The sequence below is a fragment of the Myotis yumanensis genome, unplaced genomic scaffold, assembly GCF_028538775.1.
Source record: "Myotis yumanensis isolate MYYU_CA2020_CCGP unplaced genomic scaffold, mMyoYum1.0.hap1 SCAF_16, whole genome shotgun sequence".
Lineage (NCBI taxonomy): Eukaryota > Metazoa > Chordata > Mammalia > Chiroptera > Vespertilionidae > Myotis > Myotis yumanensis.
The window spans coordinates 1,038,264-1,065,758 of NW_027223767.1; the positions used below are offsets into that span (position 1 = coordinate 1,038,264).

General features: G+C 53.0%; 1 protein-coding gene across 8 annotated transcripts in view; it reads left to right on the plus strand.

Annotated features, from left to right (window-relative positions):
- Nucleotides 1-27,495, plus strand: part of MPRIP (myosin phosphatase Rho interacting protein) — a 173,686-nt gene that overhangs the window by 69,364 nt on the left and 76,827 nt on the right. For all 8 annotated transcript variants that reach the window (XM_070394047.1, XM_070394052.1, XM_070394049.1 and 5 more), the window contains exon 4: nucleotides 27,273-27,424. In XM_070394047.1, coding sequence (XP_070250148.1) covers nucleotides 27,273-27,424 — 152 coding nt within the window. The remainder of the gene's footprint in view (nucleotides 1-27,272; nucleotides 27,425-27,495) is intronic.

The following is a 27,495-nucleotide window of genomic DNA, read 5'->3' on the forward strand; positions in this document are numbered from 1 at the left end:
TGACCCCAACACCATCTGGAATTGTAGGCCAATGTTTCAGAGATAATTGAGGTCATCCAGTAAATTCCTCTGGCCTCTTGGCTCATCCCAAGTACAGAAATCCTGAGACTAAAGTTAACTCAAGGCATTTAATTCGCTTCAGAGGAGAGGTAGGTAGCCCAGGTATCGTGCTGGGGAGGAGTGCTGGACATGTGTGCCTGGGAGGGTCATCAGGAGGCAAGAAGAACCTCCATGGCACCAAGCTGGGAGAGGTTCCTCGGCTTCCGCCAGTGGTTCAGCCTGTCCTGACTGCTCCTCTTCATCCTCACGTAGGAGTCGTGCTCGCTCTGTATGGTTTTGTGAGGAGTGAATTTGAAAAGTCTCCAGGCATAGCTTCCTTGCTGTGATGTGCTGGGCTGCATGCTCCATCATGGTGACAAGGACCTGCTCCTTTTTGGGCCGGGGTGTCCCAGAAGTTTGGAGAAATGAGTGATCCTGCAGTGGTTTTCAACCTTCTGGCCCTTTAAATACAGTTCCTCATGTTGTGACCCAACCATAACATTATTTTCGTTGCTACTTCATAACTGTAATGTTGCTACTGTTATGAATCGTAATGTAAATATCTGATTGCAGGATGGTCTTAAGCGACCCCTGTGAAAGGGTCTTTCGATTGCCAAAGGGGTCGCGATCCACAGGTTGAGAACCTCTGGGTAGACCTAGCACACTGGCCTGGGTGTCTTAGCGCTCAGCCTCTTCCTAAGGGGCATTGTCTGGAAAGTGACACTCTCTGGCCATTCTGTTGGTGCCATGTTTTTTGACAACTGCCCTGACCAGCACTCTACAATAGACCATGAGCTGAGCCCTCAGGACTTCCACTTTTCTGTTGGAAAGGACATACCTTGCTGTTTGCTCGCTCGTTCTTTCATTGCATGATCGATACGCACCTACTTTGTTTCTGCTGTTAATCTAGGAAATAGGAGAGACACTTCTTTCTGCTCTCAGGGAGCTCCAGGCCTTGCTGAGGGACGGGCACATGGACACTTGCAAAGGGAAATGCTGCAGCCCACTCCCAGGTACCGGGGGGCAAAATGGGGAGAGCTGAAGCAGCCTGTGGGGATCCCTGAGGAGGGAGGTCCGAGAGGCATGCATGGAGAAGGAAAGTCCTCAGAGGAGGCAGAGCTTTCACTTCCACAAGGTGCAGCGTCTAGCCTGTCTAGGAGCCTTGGGGTCACGCCGTCTATGTGAGGGGGAAGGAAGTGGAAACTCCTTCCCGCCCCTGTTGCCCACATCCCAGACATTGCTGGCTCAGCTCATGGTGGAGGCGTGTGAGTGTGTGGCTTACACCTCCCTCCTTCCTGCCACACGCCCTAGCTGAGAACCTGGTTATGCTTTTATGGAGAGGGTGCTGGTCCGAGGCCTTGTGTATGGGATGGCTCTGCTGAAGCTTTCAGGGATAGGAATGAGATTGGATGGAGCAGTTTGAGGTCAGGATGGTAGATTTGGTTGTTAATATAAAATCTCCTCGTAGCAAACATAACATTTTTTTTACTTTCTTTTTGGCATGGGCTGCATGAGTTCTTATACAATTCTGATGCATGGAGATATTAGAAAAGTGATGGCCACGGTGCCCAATACACCCAGGAATGAGGCCTGTGAGAGGCCACAGAGGAGGGGCCGAGGCTGTGCAGTGCGCAGGGACGTACTTCCAGACCTTGACTCAGCACCTGGCTAATTGTATAACTTCAAGTAAAAAAAAACATTGTTGGTAGCAGTTTTATTGAGATGTAATTTGTACAGTTTATCCATTTAAAGCAGACAAGTCAATGGTTTTTAGTACATGGACAGAGTCATGCAACCATCATCACAGCCAATTATGGAGCATTTTCATCACTCCAAAGAGAAACCAAACCCCATGCCCTAGGGCAGTCACCCCGTGTTCCTCTAATGCCACCCAGCCCCAGGCAGCTCTCTGCTCTATGGGCTTGCCTGTTCTGGACATCGCAGATAACTGGCGTTTTATGATATGTGGCCTTTGGTGTCTGACGTCTTTCACTAAGCGTAGTGTTTTCAAGGTTCTCCCATGTGGTAGCATGTATTAGGGTTTCATTCCTTTTTAAGGCTGAACAGTATTCTATCATGTGGATAAACCACATTTTGTTTCTCCATTTACATGTTGGTGGGCTTTGGGGTTGTTCCCACTTTCTGGCCATTTTGAATAGTGCTACTATGAACTTGGTACAAGTTTTGTGAGGACATTTGCATTTGCAGTTCTCTTGGATATGTGCCTGGGAGTGGGATTGCTAAGCCACATAGTAGCTCTATGTTTGGCATTTTGAGGAACTGCCAAACTGTCTTCCAAAGTGGCTGTACCATTTTACTTCCCTCCAGCAATGTATGTTCTAATTTCTGCACATCCCCCCCCAAAAGTTGTCACTGTCCATCTTTTTCATTATAACCCTAATGGGTGTGAAGTGGTATCTCATGATTTTGACTTGCATTTCCTTGATGGCCGGAAACATTTTTTAACCTCGCACTGTGTTTTACCATGAGTAAAACTAGGGTGATAATGAAGAATGTCAAATATTCTTACAGCACTGGGTGCCAGCTGCTGTTCTTAAGTGCTCTGTAACCATTAGTTCATTTAGTCCTGTGGCGGCCTTTATGATGTAGGCACTATTTTAACCTCCGTTTTATAGATGAGTAAAGTGAGGCCTAGAGAGCTTACGTAACTTGCCCAAGGTCACATTGTGAGGCCACCTTAGTTGGAAGAATGACCAAACACTGTGCCTGGCATTGCCCGGCATGTTAGCATTTTTTCCCAGGTGCACATAGTGAGATATACTGGGCATGATCTTGCTTGGGCACGTGTTCATGGGTTTTGCTGCTGTTTATGAGCCTTTGACCATGTGAACTAGTGGTGATGAATCGCCAGAATTTATTTTTCCTTACCTGATAGTTACTTACGTGTCCCCAGTAGAGGAGATGTGCCAAGAAGGTGTTCCCTGTCTGCTAGTGGTTGTGTATGTCATCTTTCCTTTCTGTGGAACAGCTCCAAGCCCTCATTCTGTTCTTTCCCAGAGACATTCAGGGCCCCGCTGGGGGCATTAAATAAGTCTTCTGTCTCTAGAGAAGCCGGCTCTGTTGGGGCTCTGCCTGGTTTGGGGAGTGGTTGGCATATGGCGCTGAGCGGGACCTTGCTTGTTGCTTTCAGCTCCGTCTGTGGAACAGCCCCAGATTTCTACGTGTTTTGGTGCTTTCTTCTATATTTCATCTCATACAGGTTTTCCTCACTTTAAGGTTACTTAAGCCTCACACACCAAAGCCTAGAAACAGACTTCTGTTGTTCACCCTCAAGTGGACATGACTCTCTGTGTAACCGAGACGGCATCGTCTTCCTCCCGGTGTCGCGGAGCTGCCTTCTGGCCAGGGGCACGGCGGGGACCGCCCTCCTAGTAGGAGCGGGCCGAGGTGGGTAGGATGCTGCTTTCAGGCCATTTCACCTGCAGATCCAAGCTAGCACCCAGTGCCTCCCGCTGCCCTTTCCTGTCTAGCCATCTCCTGAGTCTCAGGGTGCGCATCGATGTCTGTGGCAGACACAGGTAGGGAGGGTTGCTCTTGAAACTGCCCAGGAGCCCACCCCGTACCACTCTGACTAGGGCAGGATGGCTCTGACCTTCTGAGAACAGGGCAGGAGGAAGAGGTCCCCATCCGAAGCAGGACAGCCTGTACCCCTAGAGCCGCTGGCAGACTCCCTCAGTCACCTCCATCCCCGCAGAGGGGCCGGTTACTTGGGGAGGAGGGGAGGAGGGTGGCCCTGACACGAAAGAGGCTGTTTCTATCTGAAATGCTATAAAGGGGAGATGCCTTCAAGCCACGGGCTAGTCTCCAGGTGCGGCTCCCAGAAGGGAAGATGCTCTGGGACCTGGTCAGGGCCTTTTTATTATTATTTTCAGTAATTTTATTTATATGAGAGAGAGAGAGAGAGAGAGAGAGAGAGAACAATTTGTTATTCCACTTATTTGTGCATCAATTGTTTGATTCTTGTATGTGCCGTGACTGGGGATCAAACCCACAACCTTGGTGTATCAGGACAATGCTTTAACCAACTGAGGCACCCAGCTGGTGGGGCCTTTTAAATACACTTTAATTTCTTGATTTTTAAAACCATGATTCCGCCTCCATACAGGACATCTCCCACCCAAGGGAGGTTTTAAAAAACCTTTTATTAAAGTAAACCAGACTTGCCAAAAAGCACATACACCACAGGACAGAGCATGATGGATTTTCCCAAACCAAGCCTGTCTGTGTAGCCAGCACCTGGATCAGGAGCACAGCAGCTCCCGGTGGGTTTAGGGGAGCTGGTCTGGGGTGTAAATGTCTGTGGTGCGACCCTGGGCCACCATGTCTCCTTTAGGCCGACACAGTGGAGGTGCTCAGGACAGCTTCCTCAGTATCCATGGGGATTGGTTCCAGCACCCCTCAGGCACCAAAGTCTGCAGTGCTCAAGTCCGTTATAGAAAATGGCATAGGATTTGCATATAACATGTACATCTTCCTGTACTCTTTAAATCATCTCTACGTTACTTCTAATGCCTAATGCAATGTGAATGCCCTTGAAATAGTTGTTATACTGTATTGTTTAGGGCCGTGGTCTGCAAACTGCGGCTCGCGAGCCACATGTGGCTCTTTGGCCCCTTGAGTGTGACTCTTCCACAAAATACCACGTGCAGGCACGCACGTACAGTGTGATTGAAACTTCGTGGCCCATGTGCAGAAGTCGGTATTTTGTGGAAAAGCCGGTATTTTGTGGAAGAGCCACACTCAAGGGGCCAAAGAGCCGCATGTGGCTTTTGAGCCGCAGTTTGCCAACCACTGGAACTTTAGGGGATACTGACCAGAAAAAAGCCTATACATCTTCAGTACAGGCATAATCATTGGAGGCTAACTACATAGTGCACTTCACCAACAATTCAACTTCTTCTTTTCATGTATTAATTTCAACTAAAGGCCGGGTACACGAAATTCGAGTCCCTAGGCCTAGCCGACGATCAGGGCCAATCAGGGCCTTCCTTCATTCCATGCTGCCCCCTGGTGGTCAGCGCACATCATAGCGAGCAATTGAACTGGTCAGTTGAACTCCCAGTCGAACTCCCGAGGGGACAATCTGCATATTAGCCTTTTATTATAGAGGACTAGAGGCCCGGTGCACAAAAATTTGTGCACTCGGGCGTGGGGGGTCCCCCAGCCCGGCCTGTGCACTCTCGCAGTCTGGGACCCCTCGGGAGATAACGACCTGCTGGCTTAGGCCTGCTCCCGGGTGGCAGAGGGCAGGCCCAATTCCTAAGTGCAGCCCCTGGTCAGGATCAGAGCAGGGCCGATTGGGGAGTTGGGGTGCCGCCCTGTCATGCACAGAGCAGGGCAGATCGGGAGGTTGCAATGCCACCCTCAGTCACGCTCAGGGTAGGGCCGATGGGGGGGTTGGGGCATCACCCCCTGTCACACTCAAGGTAGGGTTGATGGGGAGCTTGCGGCGCCACCCCCTGTCACGCACAGAGCAGGGCCGATCAGGGGGTTGGGGCGCTGCCCCCTGTCACTCATAGAGCAGGGCCGATCAGGGGGTTGGGGCGCTGCCCCCTGTCACTAACAGAGCAGGGTCCATCAGGGGGGTTGGGGCGCTGCTTCCTGTCACTCACAGAGTAGGGTGGATCAAGGGGTTGGGGCACTGCACCCTGTCACACTCAGGGCAGGGCCAATGGGGAGGTTATGGCTCTACCCTGTCACACACAGAGCAAGGCCCGTGGAGGGGGGTTGGGGCGCCACCCTCTATTACCCACAGAACAGGGCCGATCAGGGGGTTGGGGTGCCACCACTGTCACACTCAGGGCAGGGCCGATGGAGAGGTTATGGCTCTACCCTGTCACACACAGAGCAGGGCCCGTGGGGGTGGGGGGTTGGGGCGTCTCACCCTGTCACACACAGAGCAGGGACGATCAGGGGGTTGGTGCGCTGCACCCTGTCACACACAGAGCCGCAGGGCAATCGGGGGTTTGGGGAGCTCTCCCCTATCAGGCACAGAGCAGGGCTGATCAGGCGGTTTGGGCGCTGCCCCCTGTCACGCTGATCCCGGTGCCGGGAGCCTCGCTGCTCCACTGATCCCGGTGCTGGGAGGCATATTACCCTTTTACTATATAGAATAGAGGCCTGGTGCACGGGTGGGGGCTGGCTGGTTTGCCCTGAAGGGTGTCCTGGATCAGGGTGGGGGTCCCCACTGGGGTACCTGGCCAGGATGGCTGAGGGGTTGAGGGCTGTTTTCCCGCTGGCAGTTGACTAAAAGCTCCCAACCGCTCCTTGTTTTCTTTTTTTTTTTTTTTTTTATTCTGGGCCAGCTTTAGCTCTGAGGCCTCGCTGCTGAAAACATGGATACAATGTTGCGGTCCGGGGCTGACTGAAAGCCGGTTTTGTTTAGCTTCTTATTTGCAACATAGTAATAGTTGCTTAGAGTTGCAGTTGAGAGGCCGGCGGGGAACGTTGGAGTCGGCAGTCACTGGAGCAAGCCTCCCTGCTCGCTTCAGTGCATGGCTGCCGGCCGCCATCTTGGCTGACAGTTAATTTGCATAAGGATACGCTGATTAGCCAATGGGAAGGGTAGTGGTCATACGCCAATTACCATGTTTCTCTTTTATTAGTGTAGACTAGAGGCCCGGTGCACAAAATTTGTGCACTCGGTGGGGGGGGGGGGGGGGGTGCGTCCCTCAGCCCGGCCTGCGCCCATTTGCAGTCCAGGACCCCTTGGGGGATGTCCACCTGTTGACTTAGGCCCACTCCCCGGGGGATCAGGCTTAAGCTTGCAGTCAGACATCCTTCTGGTAGCCAGGGGGCCCTCGGGGGATGTCCGACTAAAGGCTTAGGCCCCCAAGGGATCGGGCCTAAACTGTTAGTTAGACATTCTTAGTGCTGCCACGGAGGTGGGAGAGGCTCCTGCCACCACCTCCGCACTGGCCAGCCATGAGCCAGCTTCTGGCTGAGTGGCACTACTCCTTGGTCTGACCTAAACCCTAGAGATTAGTACTTCATTTTACAACTTTTTCTCGGTTTATAGGCAGCAGCAAACTCGGACCACACAGTCAGGTGTGCAAGAAATGTTTCTTTCTTTATTGTTTAGTAACCAAACCTAACTTCAACTTCAGCCCCCATTCTGCCAAGTGAAAAAACAAAATATTATTTAACTTAGGTTCCCCACCCCCTTCTCTGGAGTTGTACTTTCATGTCAGACAGTTTATATCTCAGGCAGAGGTGCCAAAGAGCCGAGCAGGGTCAAAAACATGTGGACCTCAGTCTTCTGTCTGGACTGGCCCCCACCCAGTGCCATTGACCCTCACCTGACCCTCACCTCAGAGCTCAAGTCCATGCCAACCCCTGGTATATTCTCCTCATCTGGGCCTTGAGGCCTCTTGAGTCTAATTCGCTCTCTTCATCCCTCCCTGCCACCTTCTCTCTCTCACACAAAGAGCTATTGGGCTTTCTGGGGTGAGGTTCTCTGACACCTCCTCAGCCCCGTTGCATGGACATCATCTTGGTGCCTTGGTCACGGCCACAAAGCTGTGTGGCTGCTCTCAGACCCTCGTCTCCTGCTGCCTTAGGGAGTGACTCAGTGGGAGGGGAGGGCACAGTCCTTTTTACATGGCCGCCAACAAACACAGTGTTCCTTCCCTCTAGTTCTCCTTCTCCTCCTCACCCCAGTCCAGGCACGTCTATGTGCAGGGCAGGGGAGGGTGGGAGGCAGGGGTGTCTCTGACCCAGCACACAGGCTTCCAGATCCACTGCTCCCCCAGGAGGCCTTCCATGCTCTGGACCTCGACACCCAGAACCTGTCCCCTCTCAGCTGCAGGACTTTGCCCACAGTGGTCAAGTCTGTTTAGAGCAGTGGTTCTCAACCTTGGCTACACATTAGAATCACCTGGGAATCTTTTTAAAATCCTGATTTCTGCGCCTCATCCTTTGTTACTAATGTTGTGGCTCTACCCCATAACAAAGAAACAGAATTTCCAGAGGATGAGGCCCAGAAATCAGGATTTTAAAAAGATTCCCAGGTGATTCTAATGTGCAGCCAAGGTTGAGAACCACTGGTTTAGAGGCTTGAAGTCAAGAAGTGCCTCTTTGTTCTCTGCTTTCTGGAGGCGGTCAGCGTGGAACATTCCTGCCTGGACTGGGGAGGGGTCTCTGGGTGTTAAGAATACCAGGAGGGGGAGCACAGACTTCTCCGAGAGCTCAGAAAGTGGAAGGGCAGCACCCTCTCACCTCTAACCCCAGGACATTTCTTTAGAAGCAGAAGCCTCATCCTGTGCAGGGGCCTGTGCTGGCTGCCTCAGTTTCTCAGAGACAACGAATTTGATGAACGTCTTTTCCCCACTGCAGTAGCTGCTTCATTTGTTTGTTCTCGCATTTTTCATTAGCTACTAAATCGCCCCTGTGGCTGCAAACCTGTTGTGCCTGACTCAGCCAGTGGGGAGCTATGGGAGCTGTGCAGGGACAGGGGAAGGGGGAGGGGGCCCGGCCTGCAGAGAGGGTCAGTGGTGCCTGCCTGGCTGTCTCAGAGGATGTGGCTTAGGTTAGGTCCTGTCCTTTGGCAACTTTAGGAGGGGAGGCCGTGTCCTCCGCTCCCCACTTTGACTCAGGGGCTGAAGTTCTCCTTGCTCTCTGGCCTCATAACTCAGTGGATCATAGTGGGATGCGGCAGGCAGGCGGCTTCTGCGACTGCAGACTGCACACGGGCGCCAGCCGGAGGTTTCTGCGGATGCACACACTGTGGGCAGGCGGCTTCCGCAGCCGCACATGGGCCAGGGCCTGAAACCCGGGACCGGATCGGGTCACAGACGGCAGGCAGGCGGCTTCTGTGGCTGCACACGCTGTGGGCAGGTGGCTTCTGTGGCTGTACACGGACGCCAGCCTGTGGCCCGGACCTGATAGGGTCACGGGCGGCGGGCAGGTGACTTCTGGGGTGTCCGGGGTTGCCGCTGGGCCTGCGCCCCAGCTCTGCCCTCCAATCGCCATGGCGATCCTGGGCGCAGGCCAGCCGGCAACCCCGGCCTCTGGGGTCCGGGGTTGCTGCCTGGCCTGCGCCCGGGCCCTCCCGCCCTCCGATCGCCATGGGGATCGCTCCACGCAGGCCAGCTGGCAACCCCGGCCCCAGTGGGGACCGGTGTTGCCGCCTGGCCTGCACCCGGACCCTCCCGCCCTCCAATGCCATGGCGATCCTGGGCACAGGCCAGCCGGCAACCGCAGCCCCAGTGGGGTCCGGGCTTGCCGCCTGGCCTGTGCCCGGGCCCTCCTGCCCTCCAATCGCCATGGCCTGCGCCTGGGCCCTCCTGCCCTCTGATCGCCACCATCACTCGGCACAGGCCAGCCGGCAACCCCAGCCCCTGGGGTCGGGTTTGCTGCCCGACTTTCCAATGGCGATCACCGGCTGGGGGGTGGGGACAGGCGGCCTTTGCCCACCCCCTAGCTCTGCCTGCCGCCTGGGTTGCCAATCACCATTCTTCAGTCCTTCCCCTTTCGCCTCCCATCATTGGGCGTATCCAAATTAGCCGCCATCTTTGTTGGTTAACCGCCATCTTAGTTGGCAGTTGATTTGCATAAGGATATGCTGATTAGCTAATGGGAAGGGTATCGGTCGTACGCTAATTACCATGTTTCTCTTTTATTAGTGTAGATGGTAGTTGAATCCACAGATGTGGAACCTGTAGAAACAGAGGACCAACTGTACTTACTAGTCCATTGATGGCTGGATGAGTGAAAGGAAACTTGGTTCTCACACTCTGGGTATTTCCTATTGAGCCTGTGGTTGTTTCTGGGCATTAATGCTTCTTGGCCCTTGGTGATCGACTTGCAGCAGTGGGAACCAGTGTGAGTAGAGCCTGTGATCTCAGAGGAGTTGAGATGTGACCGTTTCTGAGAGGGGGGTGCCAAGAACACTTCTGGAGCCCACTTTCCCAAATACCCACCCCCTCCCCTGAGCCTGTTAGAAGTCCTCCAGGGCCGGAAAGGCCCTCTCTCTTCCCATGCAGGGTGCTTGGGGGCTGGACATGGCCTCCACAGGATGGTGCTGGTCCAGTGCTGGGTCTTCCTGAGCGCTTCAGTGTCTCCGACCAGTTGAAGGCTTTGGTCAGGCCAGTTGGAGAGGTTTAGGATGGAGAGCTCTTTCCTGAGAGGCAGGTCAGCCTCTGTTATGAGCCAGACTTCTGTTACCTCAGAGGCTGGGTCTTCATGAGGGTAGAGGAGCATCATGAGAAAAGTGCCCCCTGCATGCACAGACATTCCTGAAGGCTTTGTAACTGACAGCTCGTATGTTTTCTCAGCTGTGGAGGACATGTTGGGAGTGGCTAATTATACCGATGGATCTTAAAACATCACCGTGTCAGCGTAGAGCCTCAGGAAGTGTCAGTGTGGGTGTTCCGGTCGGGAAGGGAGTGAGAACACCCGCGGGGCCTCTTCCTCACATGCAGGCTTCCCTGTAAAGCTCACAGAGGGCCTCAGAGCTTACCATGCTCTTCGCTGGAGCCCTGGTGTCTTTGGCAGCAGGGGAACGTGACACCTTCTCTCTGAGGTTTTGTATCTTCCACGCATTTCGGTTACTTCTTCGTTCCTGTTCCTGCCACTTGGAAGTTTAACCCGAGGGCATTAGGTTTTGGTGTCCTCCAGCATCCCTGCCCTGAAAGGGAGGCTGCTGGTGCTTTTACTGTAAATTTAGGAGAAACACTGGGGTCTGGAAGAAAAGGGTGCTTTTTCCAGGGCTCTAGACTGATACCAGGGGCTCCAGCTCCTCCCAGTGAGAAACCCCCAGGATCCTTGGGAAGGCGTCTAGGACCCCATGCAGGACAGGGACTCGGTTCTGCTGCCAGCTGTGGTTCAGATGGGGAGTGGAACCCAGATGGGCTGGGCACTGTTTGGGTTGTTCCTGTCTCCCTGGCATTTGGCACAGGGCCTGTCCTGAGAGGAGTTTAGGGGTTCTTAGTCTCAAGCCAGTTTCCTCCAGCCGGGCAACAGGAGTGGGGGCCCAGCAGGTGCTCCCTGAGCCTGGCACTGTTGGTGCAGGTAAACGCCTGGGTCCCATGGAGCAGGTTCCCTCTCTCTCTCCTCTGTCCTGGGTTCCCTAGTTTCCCTGGAATCTGGTGTCTCCAGGGGCAAAGGGAAAGGCCTGGCCTATATTCAGGGAGACTTGGTATATAGGCCCCAGGCCCAGGTTATCCTAGGGGTCCCCTACCTTTTCTTTTTCTTTTTCTTTTTAAAAAATATGTTTTTATTGATTTTTAGTGAGAGAGGAAGGAAGTTGGGGTGGAGAGAAACATTGATGTGAGAAATATCAATCAGCTGCCTCCTGCACACACCCCAAACAGGATTCAAGCCTGCAACCTGGGCATGTGCCCCAACCAGGAATCAAACTAGCAACCCTTTGGTGCATGGGACGATTCTCACCCAACTGAACCACACTGACCAGGGCTCACTTGCCTTTTCTTATCCTCTCTGTCCTTCAGTGCTTCAGAGTCTGAACAGCTGGGGGAGCCCAGTGATTCCTGATACTCACAAGCTCAGTCTCAAGTTTCTTTTTCTCTAGCTTGTTTGGATTCTTGGAATAAATCTGAGTTTTCCCCCAAAGGGTGATTTGAATTCCTTTGGGCTTCCAGCTCTTGCTGGCCCTGCTAAACATGATCTGTGGTGGCCCAGGTTGTAAGGCTCGACCTGCTTGCCTCTGGGTCTGTACGTAGTTGCCAGGAAGAGGGAGTGTGTTGGTGAACCACTGGTGCCCTTCGGGTCAGCACTGCCCCTGCGTTGGCAAGGAGCTCCCCCACACATGCTGTGCTCCATTCAGATGCTTGCACGGACAGGGCTTGCTCAGGGCAGGGCTGCCGAGGTGGGAGTCTGCTTCCAACATTGCTTGGGCTTTACCCCTCTCATCGTACAGAAATGCAGCAGCCCTGGCCATATTTCCTCACCTCTCACGTCTCTCTTGTAAGTGGTACAGTTGCCTGATATGGTCTTTCTCTTTCCACTTTCCCAAGGTTCTCACAGTGTCACTAGAGGGGAGAGGACTGCCTCCCTCCCCTTTCCCTCAGGCTGCCCAAGGGGTTACTTTTATTCACTGATTGGCTGACAGGGCCTTTGGGGTGCTAATTCAAGCACTGGGTGCTGGGGCACCTTATGAAATCACATTTTCGGTTATATCCACTCTATGTACCCTCTTGTGCGCCCCCCCCACCCCCCCTTAACAGCAGGCTCTTTACAGATGTGCTGTGCCCTCCTCTCCCTCTGTTACTGGGGCCTCTGGAGCCCAGCCAGAAGCTGTTCATGACCTGGTACAGCTGATGGCCAGGCAGGGACCACAGCCAGGCGTCAGAGATGCCTGCTGTGCCGTTGTCCTCCACCTTGCCTGGACTTTAGCAGCACTGGGAGGCCTTTTAGTAATTTCAGTGCCAAGCCCTACCCCAGAAACTTTGAGTCAGAGTCTCTGGGAATGGAACCTCTATTTAAAAATCTCACCCGGTGATCCCATTATTCAGCAGAAGCTGAAAATCGTTGCTTTAAGCTCTAAAACCTTCTAGTTGAAGACCACTTGCCTTCTTTCAGCCTTGCTTGTGAGGCTCTGTCTCCCTCAAGCCTCTCCTCCCGGCTTCAGACCCAGGACGGGAGGGCGAGTGGGAAGGCCTGCAGCGGGGCTGGCGGGCGTGATGGCCCCACAGCTGTACTGCTTTCAGTCTCACTGAGGCCAACAGCAGCTTGTTCTTTCTTCATCTCTCTGCTGCCCTTTAGGCAGGAAAGCAGTTGATTCATGTGGAACAGCAGCCCTCTCTCCCTCCTAGGAGGGGTGGCAGCAGCTGAAGGCCTGGGGAGCCAGAAAGTGAAAATCTCCATATAAGGCCGGGACTGCTCCAGCCTGCACTCCCTGCCGCCACCGCTGCCTCCTCTCCAGCTGCCTCCTCCCCAGCGCTCTCCTCCCACCTGGGCCTGGTCTCCCAAGCGACAGCTCTGACGGGGCTGAAAGCACAGCTTCTGCCAAAAAGTACCTTTAGCCCCCTTTCTTTTTCTTCCTTCCGTCTTCTTACTGCCTCCAGTTTCTCCCATCCCTCCTACCAAACTGCCTTCAAAGGGAGGCTCAAACACTCAGGCTTAAGTACAAAATAGTCACCTACTGTTTACTCCTCCTGTTGCTGAGCACTGGGAACCGGGAGCCAGGAGCCGGGAGCCAGGAGCTGGGACAGTGGCTGCTCTGCAGTTCCTGGGGAGGGATCGGTGGGAAAGGAAATGTGCGCTTGGAAATGAGTGGAATCTGCATGACTAAGGGCAGAAGGACTGCAGTCAGCACTGCGCCGCTGAGCAGGTCCTTCCCACGGGCACTGGCTAACAGGCAGCCACCACGCATATGTATTGGGTTCGGCAGTTCAGTAACTAATGGTGCTGTGGGAGTGCAGGTTACAGGCAAGCAAGGGAGAGGCTAGGATTATCCATGTGACACTGGATTAAGAGTTGAAGACAGTATGTTTAGCTTAATAGAGACATAGTAGTATGAAGAGCTATAGATCGAGGGAGGTATGTGTATATACAGGGTTATATACACCTATTTTCCTTGTTCTGTCAGCTGAGGCCTACAGACTGCACAACGCCAACTGCAACAAGCACACCTAGTATCCAGATCTTGGTTTCTACTTTTGTTCCCCAGTAGAAGGAACGAGGGCTCTTTGGAGAAATGGCCAGTTCTAGGACTGGGAAATGAAGTGCCATTGGCGTTGCCCTTGAAGGGGTGGGAAGGACCCTGTCCCTGGCAAGGAAGCCCAGGCTGGTGCCAGCCACAGAACAAGGGGAACTGGGATCACGGGAGTGAAGCTAAAAAGTGTGTGGCCTGGGGTCCTGGTCAGAACGTTACCAAGGAACTTCCTCTCCAAGGCCCTGGGCACTCTGCCGCTGTGGCCGGTTGTCCTGGAAACTCCTCTTCTGCCTCTGCAGTGAGGAGACTGGGTGATGCAGCCAGTGAGTGGCCGGCCAGGGGATGGCTGTCGAGGCTTCAACTAGAATTCTTCTCAGGGCTAGTTATACTGGAGTTACCGACTCCTTGTCACACTGTTCTGTTGGTTAACCCAAGGCAGCAGGACTAAAACGGGACTTGAGGAATGAGCCATTCACCAGCAGTTTCATCAGCACCTTGAGGGCTGGCAGCTTTCCACTGCCCCCTCCCTTCTGTCCTGAGCTTGATGTGAGGCCAGACGCTTGCTTTAGGCCTCCTCCTTCAGGGTTCTCCTCCCCTTCCTGCACCTCACTCCCTTACCTTCTGCCCACCTGGCCCTGGGGAAGTGTTTCTTACCTGACCTGTTCAAAACGGCTTCCTACCCCCAGCTCCATTTCCCACTCCGGCTTCATTTTTCACCGTGGCACCCACCACCACCACCTCACAAGTACACTCTATTTATGTTACTTGCCTGACTCTAGACTGGAAGGTCAGCTTCGTGAAGTCAGATTTTTGTCAGTTTTGTTCATTACTGTATTCCTAATACCTAGGATGGTGCTCAGCACATAGTAGGTGCTCAGTAAATACCTGCTGAATGGACAAGTGCTGCTGGTAGCAGCCACTTTGCTTTCCTGAGTGTTTTTCATGTGTCTACAATGGAGAAGATGCCAGCCCCAGGCTTAGGGGAGCAAGATGTTTATTGATGGAGAAACCCTTCATAAAGTGCTGTCCCGTCTCCCGTGGAACTGTCTTCCCCTCCAGAACTCCCTAGACAGATCTGACCCTGTGCCACAAGGAGCCTTTAGGACACTTGGCGTCTCTGTCTCTGGCCGCTGTGAGCTGTGCTGTCCACAGCAATGTTCATACCTGCACTGCAGTGCTGATGGCACCAAAGTGGGTGCCATGTCTCACTCATCCCTGTGTCCCCAGGGCCTGGCATCCAGTGTATGTTTGTTAAATGAATGATTTTTGGAGACAGTGATTTTGTCTTGTATCCCCAGCCCCTCCTCGGTTCGTCAGCCCTCATTCTAAGAGGAAACAGCCCTGGCTCCTTCAGTCCACACTGCAGGACTCGATTTTGGACCCTTCTCTCCACTGCTTGTTGTTCCTGTGAGCCAAGCTCTGTTTATTTCTGGCCTCCATTGAGTGCTGACTTGTGTGTGCCCTCTCCCAAGCCACCTTTTCTGTGTTCCTCTGTGGCAAGCCCCTTTCTGCTGGAGGAGGATGGTCCCCTTGGGCTGGAGTTGGGGCTTCATGGAGAGGCACTTCAGAGCAGTAGGTAGAGCCTGGAAGGAAACGGAGAGAGGCTGTCTCCAGGTTGTGTGTGAGCTGCCAGTACCTGCTCCACCCCCACCCAGAGGGACACAGACCTCAGAAAATACTGGGCATTTCTGTTGGTGGCACAAGCACTAACCTCCCACTCCCAACCCACCATGTCCTTGTTTCCCTGGCTCCAGGAAGCCACTTGGGGGCCTGTGCCCATGGATGCCTGTGTGTCCATAGGCCCTGTGACCCCTCTGGCTCTGCTTCCTTACCTGCTGGGCACCTGAGGCTGTTTCAGGCCCTCCAGTTGTGATGGACATGATTCTCGGCCAAAAAGGAAGTGTTTTTGTTGAGAGGTCACATAAGACCGTCAGCACAACACACTGTTTCATGCTCGAGAATAACGCTGAGTTCAAGTCCTTCTAGATCCCCACTCTGTCACCCTCCCTCATTCCTCAGACTCTGCCCTGTGGGACTGCTCCTGTCCTGTCCTGCCCTGGACCATCCCCTCCCCTGGCCCACACACCTCTCAGCCCGAGCCATCTCCAGCAGGCCGCCTCTGCTCCACCAAGTGGGTCTCATCTCAGGTTCTCTGTCTCTGTAGCTCCCATGATTTGGGGACATCCCAGGGTTGCTGCTGGAACTGTTTGGTGCACCAGGGTTAGCTGCAGCCCAGGCTTGAGGGTGGCCGCTGCCTTTCTTCACATAGCCAGTTTGTGACCCTGCCTTCCAGGTGGCCACTGGCTTCTGTCTCTGTCCTCTTTCTGTCTCTGCTGCTTTCCTTCTTGTCCTGCCTAAGTCCCATCGCTTGTGGTATTAGCCTAAAAGGATCTGTTTTCTATGAAGACAGAGGCATAGAAATGCCAGAGAATGGTAGCTGGAATATAGGCCAAGTACAGAAAAAATAAAGGAAATTTAGTTCTTTAGTTTAGCACCTGTTCTACCTGAGTCACTGAGACCCAAACCCTAGGAGTCATCCCTGTCTACTCTTTTTCTCTTCCACCACACACCTGAAGTCCGCTTGGCTCTACCTTCAGTATATCCCAAATCCCACCACTCTTCACCCATGTGCCATTAGCATTCTGGCCCAACCATGTTCCTCTGCCTCCCTCTCTTGTCGGGGTCAGAGTGCTCTGTGAGCTACAGTCAGGCTCCTTCCCTGACTCACCTCCTTTGCAGATTACACCCTCTGGCCCAGCAGGCTGTGGCCTCCAAGGGCTCCCTTTATCCTACCAGCAGGTTGGCCTGCCAGCTTCTGCAGGCCAGACCCAGTCATCCCTGATCTGGGGCCTCAGAACTTTCTTCTCCATTGGGCCTCTGCTTGGACTCTGGGTGAATCTACCTCCCAGGCATTTTCTAGCCTCCTACCTACTTTCCTTTTATTCCTATCACTTATCACTCCCTGAAATTGGATGGTTCTTTGTTTTTTCTTTTATTTTTTTCTTCATCACCATAAGAATAAAGTGAGCTTTTCTTGGGGGTGAAGGGGGCGGCACTTTGTCCTGTTCTCACCTCTCTTCCCAGCACCAACCAAGAACAGTACCACCACCACCCCCACCCCCCACCCCCAAAAAATACATGCTCAGTAAATGGCTCCTGTCTGTACCTAAACAATTGCCTAGGGAGTCCTAAGGTGATTATGTGGTCTTCTAGGCAGGGCCCTGAACACTTCTCCTCCTCCTGTTTTCAGTGGATGTGATAATCCATGTGAAGGGGAAGGAGCCAGCCTCGAGGTCCAGATGTACTTCCTCCAGGAGTCTTCTAGGTCAGCTCTCAAATGTGTGACTCACCAGGAGCACAGGCTGAGACCAGGGACTGAAGGGCCAGGGAGGAAGAAAGGGCCCCGGGGCCAGGTAGAAACCAGGACAGGCTAAACTATGAAGGTGGGGTTTAGTGTTTTGGCTGATGGGGAAAAAGATCAATTTACTTCCAGGGCTGGGGCTAAGGAAATAAGCTTTCTGGGTCTGGGGTAAACCAGTCCTCTCTAAGGCAGGAGGCTCACACCTATTAACAGGTGCTCATGTGTATGTAGCATGCACCTGAGATCACCACACCTTCTGTTAGCATAGGTAACCAGATATTAATAAAGGAAGGGAGCAAAGGAAGTCAGACATTAGTAAGCATAGTAAATGAGGGAGCGTACGCCTGCTTAACCAGGAAGCAACAGCTTCACCCACTCCAAGGGATAGCAGCATTGCCCAGCCAAAGGGATTAGCACACCCCTCCCTACACCGCCCCACCCTCCGATTGTGGGGAGAGTGGGGGGAGGTAAGCATGCACATGCGCAGCGGAAGCCAAAATGGCCCCTGTCTAACCTGGAAAAAGGATCGGATTAGACAAGGGGCATAGAACCCATCCAGATCTAGGGAATAGATTGGTTAGGGGTGGAGCCATCAGAAGCTCAGGAAAGCTTGGGAATTTGATTGATTAGTTAAAAGAATCACCTGGTCTGTCCCAAGTCTGAGATCATATAATCAGCCTAACAAAGAAGCTTTCTCTCACACTCAGTGACACGTGCTATGTAACATGCGCCCTGCCCCCCTTCCTGGGGCGGGGGTTGGGGGGGTGACCAAGTGCAGGCCTGGGCACAGTGCCAGCCGAGGACAGGCTGCACTAGCTGGATGGGGACAGATGGGAGCTAAGCTTCAGCGTGGCAAAGCACTTTTGGACACTGGGTTGATGATGGAGACAGGACACCACAAATGCAGAGGCAGTCCTTTGATTTTGCTTCTGTGATGAGTTTTACCACCAAGCCTCAGTCTTCATACGTGGGTCTCCAGTTCTTTTATCGTTCAGGTGCAGCTGTGGTGTGGGGTATTGGCATCCTATAGCAGAGGAGAGCAGCAGGATTGGTGGGGTGGGGGGGCTCATGCTCTGGGCTCCCACGCTTTTCTGTATCTGGCAGGATGTTGTTCCTACCTTTGCGCTGAGGGTGGAACTGGGGAGAGGTAGAAAGCTGGGGAGGGTTGGTGCCCACTGGGGACTCTGTTCTATGCCTGCTGGGAGGACCTCACACAGGCCACAAGGAGTTGGGCCAGAGTTGGCCAGCCTTCCTCTGTAGAATGACCACTTCCACACAAGGAGCATGTTGGCCTAAATGAGGCACTTCTTTCTGCCTAGAATCCCAAGTTGCCCTGGTTGTGCGTTTTTACGCGCGCGCACGCGTGTGTGTGTGTGTGTGTGTGTGTTTTCAAATATATGTAACATAAAATTTACCATCTTAGCCATTTTTAAGTGTCTAGTTAAATGGCATGAAGTACGTTTACATTGTTGTGCTGCCGTCACAACCATCCGTCTCTAGTCTTCTCAAACAAACTCCATAGCAGTTCTACAATAATATTTGCCCTTTTGTGTCTGGTGTATTTCATTTAACACAATGTTTTCAAGATTCATCCATAGCATATGTCAGAATTTTCTTCCTTTTTACGGCTGAGGAATATTTCATTGTATGCATAGACCACATTTTGTTTATCCATTTAGCCCTTTGTCCTTTCTGTGTCATATCCAAGTGAACCCTTGGGTTGCTTCCACCTTTTGGCTGTTGTGAATTTGCTGCTGTGAACATGGTGTACAAATATCTGTTTGATGCCCTGATTTCAATTCTTCTGGGTGTATACCTAGAAGTGGCATTGCTAGATGATACGGTAATTCTATGTTTAAGTTTTTGAGGAACTGCCAAACTGTTTTGCACAGCAGCTGTACCATTTTGTCTTCCTACCAGCAATACACAGGGTTCTAATTTCTTCATATCCTCGTCAACACATATTTTCAGCATTTTTATTATAACCAACGTAGTAAGTATGAAGTGCTTCATATCTCATTGTTGTTTTAATCTGCATCTCCCTAATAACTAATGATGCCAAGTGTCTTTTCATGTGCTTATTGGCCATTTGTATATCTTCTTTGGAGAAATGCTTATTTGAGTCTCTTAAATTGTTTTTTCTTATTTATTTTTTGCTGTTGAGTTGTAGGAATTCTTTTTATATTCTGTATATTAATCCTTTATCACATATGTGATTCGCAGATATTTTCTCCCATTCTGTGGATTGCTTTTTCACTCTGTTGATAGTGTCTTTAAATGTACAAAAGTATTTAATTTTGACAAAGTCCAGTTTATCCCACTTTTTCTTGTTGCTTGTGCTTACATTGTCATATCCAGTCATTGTCAAATCCAATGTTATGAAGCCATTGCCCTTGGTCTTCTAAGAGTTTTATTGTTTTGCTCTTAGATTTAGGTTTCTGATCTAGTTGAGTTCATTGCTGTGGTGGGCACTTGGTTCTTGTGGAGTTCTGCTCCCATGCTGGTTGGGTGGAATGAGGAGGTTGTAAACAATTCTTCCCTCCGTTCCTCGCCCCCGGTCTTAGGGTGAGGTAGGCCTTGCATGGGTGGTGATGGCTTCCCAAGGAAACTCCCCTGGCGGACAGCCCTTTGTCATTTAGTGGGAGCCTGGGTATCTTGCTGCCCAGCCAGCAGCCTGGGTCAGCAGGCAAGTCTGACACAGCAGGTGGGAGAAGGAACTTCTTGGCCTTGGCAATAAGTAAAAAGGGTCTTTGTTGTGTTCTTTTCTCCTTAAAAAAAAAAAGTTTAGCTGACCCTGACAGTGCCCCAGGAATGCAGGGAAGTTTGGCTGATCCACAGAACCCTGAATGGGTCCCTTCTGCAGCCCCCACCAGCTCCACCAGAACACCTCAGCATGTACCGAATCGGCCCACTCGTCCTTCTTCCCACAGCTCTGAGGTTGCAGGCCCAGCGTGGGCACTGTGCTGGACACAGCTCCTGTTGCTGCCTGGGATTAGCAAATGCTCCCCTGTGTCATAGGTCTTTTCTGCTGAATCCATAGAGCCCCAGCTGCTCAGAAAGCCCACCTGCTCCTGGATGGGCCCGAGCGGAATCCTGAAAGAGGGGCCTCCTGGAACAGGAGTGTTGTCTCTAGCAGAGCTGAGCTCCTTGGGGGTGGCCTGCCCATGCTGCTGTGGTCTCTTCCTTCTCCTGGGCCAAGGGTAGTAACGTGCCCAGGTGGGTTGGGAGTCGGATCCCTGGACTCCGCCCTCGTACCTCTCTGGCCTGTCTCCATGTCTGGAGTGTGGGGCAGAGGGAGGGTGTCAAGCACCGTCCAGCCCTGGGTTGGAGGCAGCAGCGAGTGTTCTTCCCGCAGGAATCTGAGTGGAGCTGCACAGGTTTCCTGCAGGGCCTGGTCCACTGGCCGCCACACCCACCTAGTTATTTTCTATATCTCTGCAATATTTTGTTTTATTTTTAAGTGTACAAGTCATTAAGTGTATTCACAGGGTTGTACAGTCATCACCACCATCTAATTTTAGAACATTTTTATTCCCCCTCCCCCAAAGAAATTCTGCACCCCGTAGTTATCACCCCCAATTCTCCATCAGCCCCAAACAACCACTAATTAATCTACTTTCTGTTTCCATCGATTTACCTATTTTGGGCATTTTATATAATTGGAATTATGCGTATTGCTATACCCACCTCTTGCCTTTCAGCTTTATCGTCTTCTAGTTGCTATAGTGCTGGCCCCAGGGGTGGTGGCTGCAGAGCAGCACCATGAGCCCCTGGAAGTGGAAGTCTCTTTCTGGGCCCGAGATCTCCTTCAGGCCCTCCATCTCATGCCTCTCAAGCAGTGGGAGACTATTACTGTCCGTCCTTTCCACGTGCATCACCCACTATTCGCTTGACAACCATGGGGTTTGGTAAGGCTGGGTATTCCTATTTTATAAATAAAGCATATTTATAAATAGAATATATATTATATGTTATAAATAAACCTGCATATAATTTTAGAGGGTTGGTTTGTTCCATATAGCATTCAAAAATATATACTGAAGTTCATTTGGGGCAGAGCCAACATAGGTATATGTAGTAAAATCTATATATAGTATAGTTTTATCAAAGACCTCACAGTCTAGCATGGAGAACAGATGGGCAGGCTCATAAGTGGACTAGGGGCTACATGTAGGGTCATACCCTTCAGAGAGGACAGGGTGACCGTCCAGGAGGAGGAGAAGTGAGGCAGATGGTCGGCCTGTTTAGCAAATAGCTGTGGGTCTCCCAGGCCTGTGAACAGGGGCAGGAGGTGAGGCCAGGGTGGTTGAGGGCCCCAAACACAGGGCAGAGAGCTTGGGCTTGAGGCCCTTGGAGCAATTGAGGCAGAGTGTGACTGGGCCATATCTATACTTGTGAATGGTCTTTCTGGGGCCACTACTGGTGACTACAGAGAGACCATTATAAGCAAGACTGGCGTTGCCCCGTTTTCTTCCTGTCTGAATGGCGCTGAGGATCCGGGCGCTGGGCCTGGGGGATTAGCATCCGCAGACTTCGCCGCTCCTGCCGCAGAACAGATCCCAGGGTTGAGGCTCCCATCTCCCTGAGTGGGTTTGGATCAGGGAGGAGTGGGATGAGTAGATGGCCACACCTAGACCTGGGCATGGTGTGCCCAGGAGCTGTGGGAGGCGGGCCAGAGACTCATGGCAGGTGAGCAGTCTGGTGCTCCAGAGGACAGACACCCCCTCACGCCTTTCCCATCTGCCGGAGTGTGACCAAACTGATCTTCCCAGGGTCTCGAGGGGGGAGCCAGCAAGGCCTGGAGAGTGTATGCCAGCTGCTTGCCCTTGGATAAGCTTCTTGGTTTGACCCGGCATTTACAAGAGCCTACTGTTAGCCATGTTAGGGCAGCAGCTGGCCTCCAGTGTCGGCACGGAGACCTGCTCTCCCTCCCCTCCCAGGGGCTCAGTGACGCCTAGAGTATCTTCCAGTCCCGCCAGGCCAGTCCTCTCGTCCCCCTGCCAGCCTCCTTTCTGTCCTGGGGTAGGTGAGAACTGTGCCCTACGCTTTCTTCCCATCTTCCTGGGGCAAGCTCCAGATGGAAATTCCGTGCCCATTAAGCAGCCACTCCTCACCCCCACTCCCACCCAGCCCCTAGCAACCATTAATCTGTTTCCTGTCTGTGGATTTGCCCATTCTGGGTGCCGGGAACAGGGTGCAGTGCTCAGCAGATGCTCCCTAAGGGCCGCTTCCTTCCATAGAGAACTCAGGTTCAGCTTCCTCAGTCCCAAAGGAAGGATGTGGGCTCTCCTTGGACCTGACTTGAGTGGCCTAACCAAGCCTCATGCACAGCTGCCCACCAGGCCTGTCTGTAAGGGAGCTCTTGGGCACCATTGTCATGGCCTTTGGGGAGGGCAGGGAAGTTTCGTTCCTGCCCGGGCCTCATGTGATCCCATTGTGAGCACCACAAGCTCAGCAAGCCCATCACTAGATTAGGCCTGGTGGCCCGCCCACTGGTTCTGCCAGTAACCTTGAACATGACTGTGCAAATGGTTGCAAGGACCAGTGAGAAAAGGCATAAGGAGGGGAGGGGCAGACTTGTTCCAAGTGGCTCCACGGGGCACCAGGTCCCTTCCCCACTGATCCCCAGCTTAGATATCTGCAAATCGGGCCTATCAGCGCCTGCCTCCTGAGGCTGTCGACAGGGTAAATGAGGCATCCCTGTAACTCCTGTTTAGAGCCCTGCCCAGCCCCGTAAATTACTACTATTCTTGCTGCCAGGGCTTTCACTGAAAGGTAGATTTTTCTTCATGCCTTACCTGGAGTGTGGAGAGCCCTGCCCCTAACAGTGTCAGATGTGCTGGCTGGCTGCTGTCACCAGTGTTTTTCCTACTCTTTAAGTCAGCTTTGGTGAATACGACAGAATAATACAAAATGTATACATGCAGTAAAATTGTTTCATAATTTTCAATTCACATGTGTGTGCATGCACATATGTGTGTGTTCATCCCAGCATGAAATGTACAGTTCTGTCAGTCATGGTCAGATGAGTTTGAGAAATACATGAACTATTGCAGGAACTCAGTGGATGGGCTTGGGCTTCACCTTGAAAGGCTCTTTCTGACCTTGAGATTTTGTGAGTGCTTCTTTGCCAAGGGAAGCCTTTGTTTTTGTGGGACTCTTGTTTTCCCACCGAATGGGGAGCAAAATGGACGATTCCCATTCCATCCAGGCCTTGCATATGAGCCGCCCCCAGTTCTAGAAGCACAGTTGCCTGAAGGAAAGCCTTCCCCCACCCCCACCCCCTTGATAGCTCTAAATGGCCCCTCTGTATTTCTGTCCCACTTTCCTTTTCTTTCCCCCTGGCTCAGAGAAGCTCACCTTCTCAAGCTTCCAGGGTTTTCCCTAAAGCACAGCGCCTTGGGTCTGGGTGGGCATGGAGGATCCCAAGGTGGTGAAGCTACCCTAGCAGGATTGTCCTAAGCGGGCCTCTGACGGTGCCACCTGCAATAGGCAGAGGTTCCCTTGGCCTCTTGTGGACCAACAGGCAGAGGCTCAGTAGGAAGGCTGGTTCTCAGTAGGGGGGGTCATATCCCTGGAAAAAGGCCCAGGTCTTGTGCCCTCCTGCTTGGTCACCTCCTGCTTAAACCATCCGCAGCTCTCTAACAGCTCTGCCGTCTTAGCTGGTGGGGTGGAGGCAGAAGAGGACCTGAGTTCCCCAGATGGCTGAGGGCTGTCGGTGCCATTGCTGGGCATGGACTGAACCCATACTGACAGCATAGCAGAGTTGGATGCCCTGAAGACAGCCATCCCTTTTTTGGGAAATGAACTAGCAAAAGTAGGTAATGCTCAGCCTTGTAGGAGGCCTGGATTTCTAACCTCTGGAGGTGCAGAATGGGGGCAGGGAGATTGTTGGACAGAGCTGGCTTCTCTGCTGACAGCATTGCGGTGAGGGGTTCCCTCTCGCTGGATTCGGGTCACAGCCTAGATATTTGCCCTGGCTCTCCCAGCAGGAGGTCTCAGCATAGCTGGGAAATGGATTGTTCAGGAGCAGTTCTCTCTCCTCAGAGTGCTGAGAATGCAGAGCGGTGTGGCCCCTCCTGGACAGAGGTGGGGGGCCGGGGGCTCTCTGGAGACCCTGGTGGAATCTTCCCCAGCTCTGTGGGTGCGGGAGACACAGCTACGTGTGGAGTAGGGGCAAGTGGGTGACAGCGTTGCCAGCCTCAAAGGTGGTGGGAGTCGTCAGTGAGAGGATGCGAGGGGCCAGGGCACAGCATGGGAAGCACACACACACAGCAGAGGCATCGCGCGTGCTGCTGGGAGACTCAGGCACCGTTTCCATGGCAGGTGCCAGTGCTTTTCCTTCGTTTCTGACTGGTTTACTCTCTGCTCCCTTTTCTGTGTGTGTAATAGGACTAGATGGTGCCTGCTGTGTAAGTAATATTTAAGGAGGCACGAAGAGGCTGTAATTGTGAAATCCTGACACCTAGGTAGTAAATAAACGTTCATTCCTTCAGTCCTGGCTTGTTATGCCTTTGCCTGTTATTGGCACTTCTGGAAGAAGGTAGATCCCTCATTTACACACAAAGACACTGAGGCCCAGAGGAGTCTGGCAGTACAATTGGTGACAGAGTCCTATGACCACTTCCAGCTTCAGGGCCCGCTGGGAAATCTTGTCTGTAGTGTGGCCATGTGCCCAGTGAAAACAATTACTGGCAAGAGGGGATGGTGAATAGTTTGGTAAGTTTGAGCCCGGGAACATAGTATTTAAAGAGGAGTGTATGCCTCCCGGGGGCCCACTAGATCAGTGGTTGCCAACCAGTGGTCTGTGGACCACTAGGGGTCCGTGAGGTTCGAAAGGTTGGTGACCACTGCACTAGATGCTCCCGAAAAAATAAAATATTAGTATTTCTGTTGATGTCTTATTGTCCCCACTTAACTCACCTGTGTGTGTTATACATGTGTTACAGTTGATAAGTTATTGGTTCCATGGTGCAATTAGATACCTTATCTAACCCGGGCATCTGTGTCGTAGGTGATATATCCCAGCAGCATTGTGAGACCACAGGCCAGGGGTTAGGGTGGGCACCGAGGCCAAGTGAGGACATTGCCTTGGGAAAGCCCCTCTGCCATCCCCTCTCTCCACTCTGCTCTTGCTCCTGGCTCACTCTGGAAACAAGGCCATGACGTGCCCACACCTCACAGCTCCTGGCCTAATCCTCACAATGGTCCAAGGCACCAGTGGCCTTTCCTCACTACAAGAGGCCCCACCTCAGAGACACTGAGCCTTGTCAGTGCCAGTGTCTTTGTGCACTTCGGGGGGGGGGGGGGATCTCTCAGAGGGCAGAGGCTGCCACCCGTAGTTTGCCCAAAGAGAGCATGATGCCAGAGAAGGCCTGGGATTAGAACTTGCGAAGAGAGAAGGGGCTGGAGCCAGAGCAAGGAGTAGGGAATGCTGGGAGAACCGTGCAGGCCCTTCCCCGGGCTGGATGCTGTGTTCTCGTGGCTGCCGTCATCTGGGGAGGGGAGCCCAGGCCTTAGGTGCATGTGGTTCTCCCCAGCCAAAGGCAGATGGGTGGGCCCCAGGCCACCTTCTTTGCTCTCTGCTCCTAAGGACCTCCCAGACCCCTGTTTGGTTACAGGACAACCCACCAAGCTCCTCTTTCCAGCCCAAGGCACCCTCCAGGAATGCCTGGGAGAGGTACTGCGAGGCTGCTTCCCTCCTGAGAGCGCTTGCTTTATGTGGTATGGCCCACCCTTAGAAGAGGGACTCTTGCCCCTCCTGTTCCTACCTGGGGGCATTTCTGAGGCAGGATGTTCTTTGAACACATAGCTGAGGGTAAAAGCTCTTTCCCCACCTGAAGGTGGAGGCCTGCCTGCAAGCCCATGGCCGGTCCTCGGACCCGGCCACCTCCATCCTGAGCTGGACCCAAGGACGACTGGCTGAGCCAGGGGCCCCATAAGAAAGGCAGTGGGAACCAGGGAGCTGACTCCTTCCACCTCCTAAGGGCCAGAGAGCGGGCAGCGGAGCAAGAGTTCTGGGAACCCAGCCCAGCCCCAGTTGATGAGGGAGGTGGCAGTGGTCAGAGGAGCTCCTAGGGCAGCCTGGGAGCCACAGGGAGAGCACCTGAGCTCAGACTAGAGGCCTGGGAACTTCCCTTCCTTCTGAGGACACAGAGGCCGTTTCCAATGGCAGGGAGTCCGCCAGACCCAGCATCCTGATGCTCAGACCAGGCCCTTCCCTTGGCCCTGGCTCAGGGAGCTCCCAGCTGGGTGGGCCAGGAGGGAGGCTCGCAGTGCAGCACCCCAGATGGCTGCCATTGCCTTTCTCCCACTGCTCTCTTGCCAGGAACTGGACTGGGGATATGCCAGACTCTTGGGGCCACTCAGTGGAGAAGCTGACAGCTGCTCTGGAGCCCCCCATCATCCATTCCGGTTTCTGAGCCATGGCAACCTGTCTCCTTTCCCAAAGCATCGTCATGTGGGGGGAGTGAGAGGCCAGAGGGTGGGGCTGACAGATCATCTTTGGAAGGACCTCTCAGTTAAGCCTTCACCTCAGTGGGGATTTTTTAAAGCCTTCTTTTCTTGTTTTTGGTTTTCTGTCCCTAATTTCAATGTCTAACAGCTTTGCTGTCAGAAAAGGAGAAGTTGTTATTTGTTGTTAGGCTCTGGGCAGCCTTGCCACGCTCCTCACGGGCATTCCTGGATGTGGTGGTAGTGCACGTGCCTCTGGCGGCCTTGGCCTCGCAGCCCCACACCTACCTTCAAGGATGTGGCTTCTCTCTGGCCCCATTCTTGCCTCTAAAAATAACCTTACTATTTTGAAGCCACCTGCTCTAGAGCTTTTCTCACTGCTTTCTTGGATAAGTAACCCCTCTAAGATGAGGGCTTGGCTGCCTCTGCCATCCCAGCTGTGTCCTCAGGGAGTGAGCTCCTTCCTGCCTCCCCCTCCCCCATGCCAGCTGGGCTATTGTTTTCCAGCAAGAAAGGAATGTCCAGCTGGGGAGCCTCTGAGAAGAGCCAGCCTGTCACCCTCTTCCTTGGGGGTTAGAGGCAGGTAGGAAGTGGAGGTCCGAGGGCCAGGGTGAGGCAGATCCCCCTGTGCCTCTTGTCGCTGGGGTCATGCAGCTGCCAGAGGTGCAGGTGCCTGTCATGAAGCCACAGGTCAGACAGGGCTTGGGGACGTGGGGATGGTCTGTGCTGCCTTCCTGTGCCCCTAGAGCTAGCCCTGAGTGTCCCTACCTCCTCTTCTTGCAGCCCACAACCCTCCCTCAGGGCACCATCAACATGAACCAGTGCACAGACGTGGTGGACGGAGAGAGCCGGACAGGCCAGAAGTTCTCCCTGTGCATTCTGACCCCTGAGAAGGAGCATTTCATCCGGGCAGAGACCAAGGAGATCATCAGCGGGTGAGTCTGCTCCGTACATTTTGGGAGTTGGTGCTCCCTGCCCACAAGCAGGTCCCTAGACCGGGTCCCTT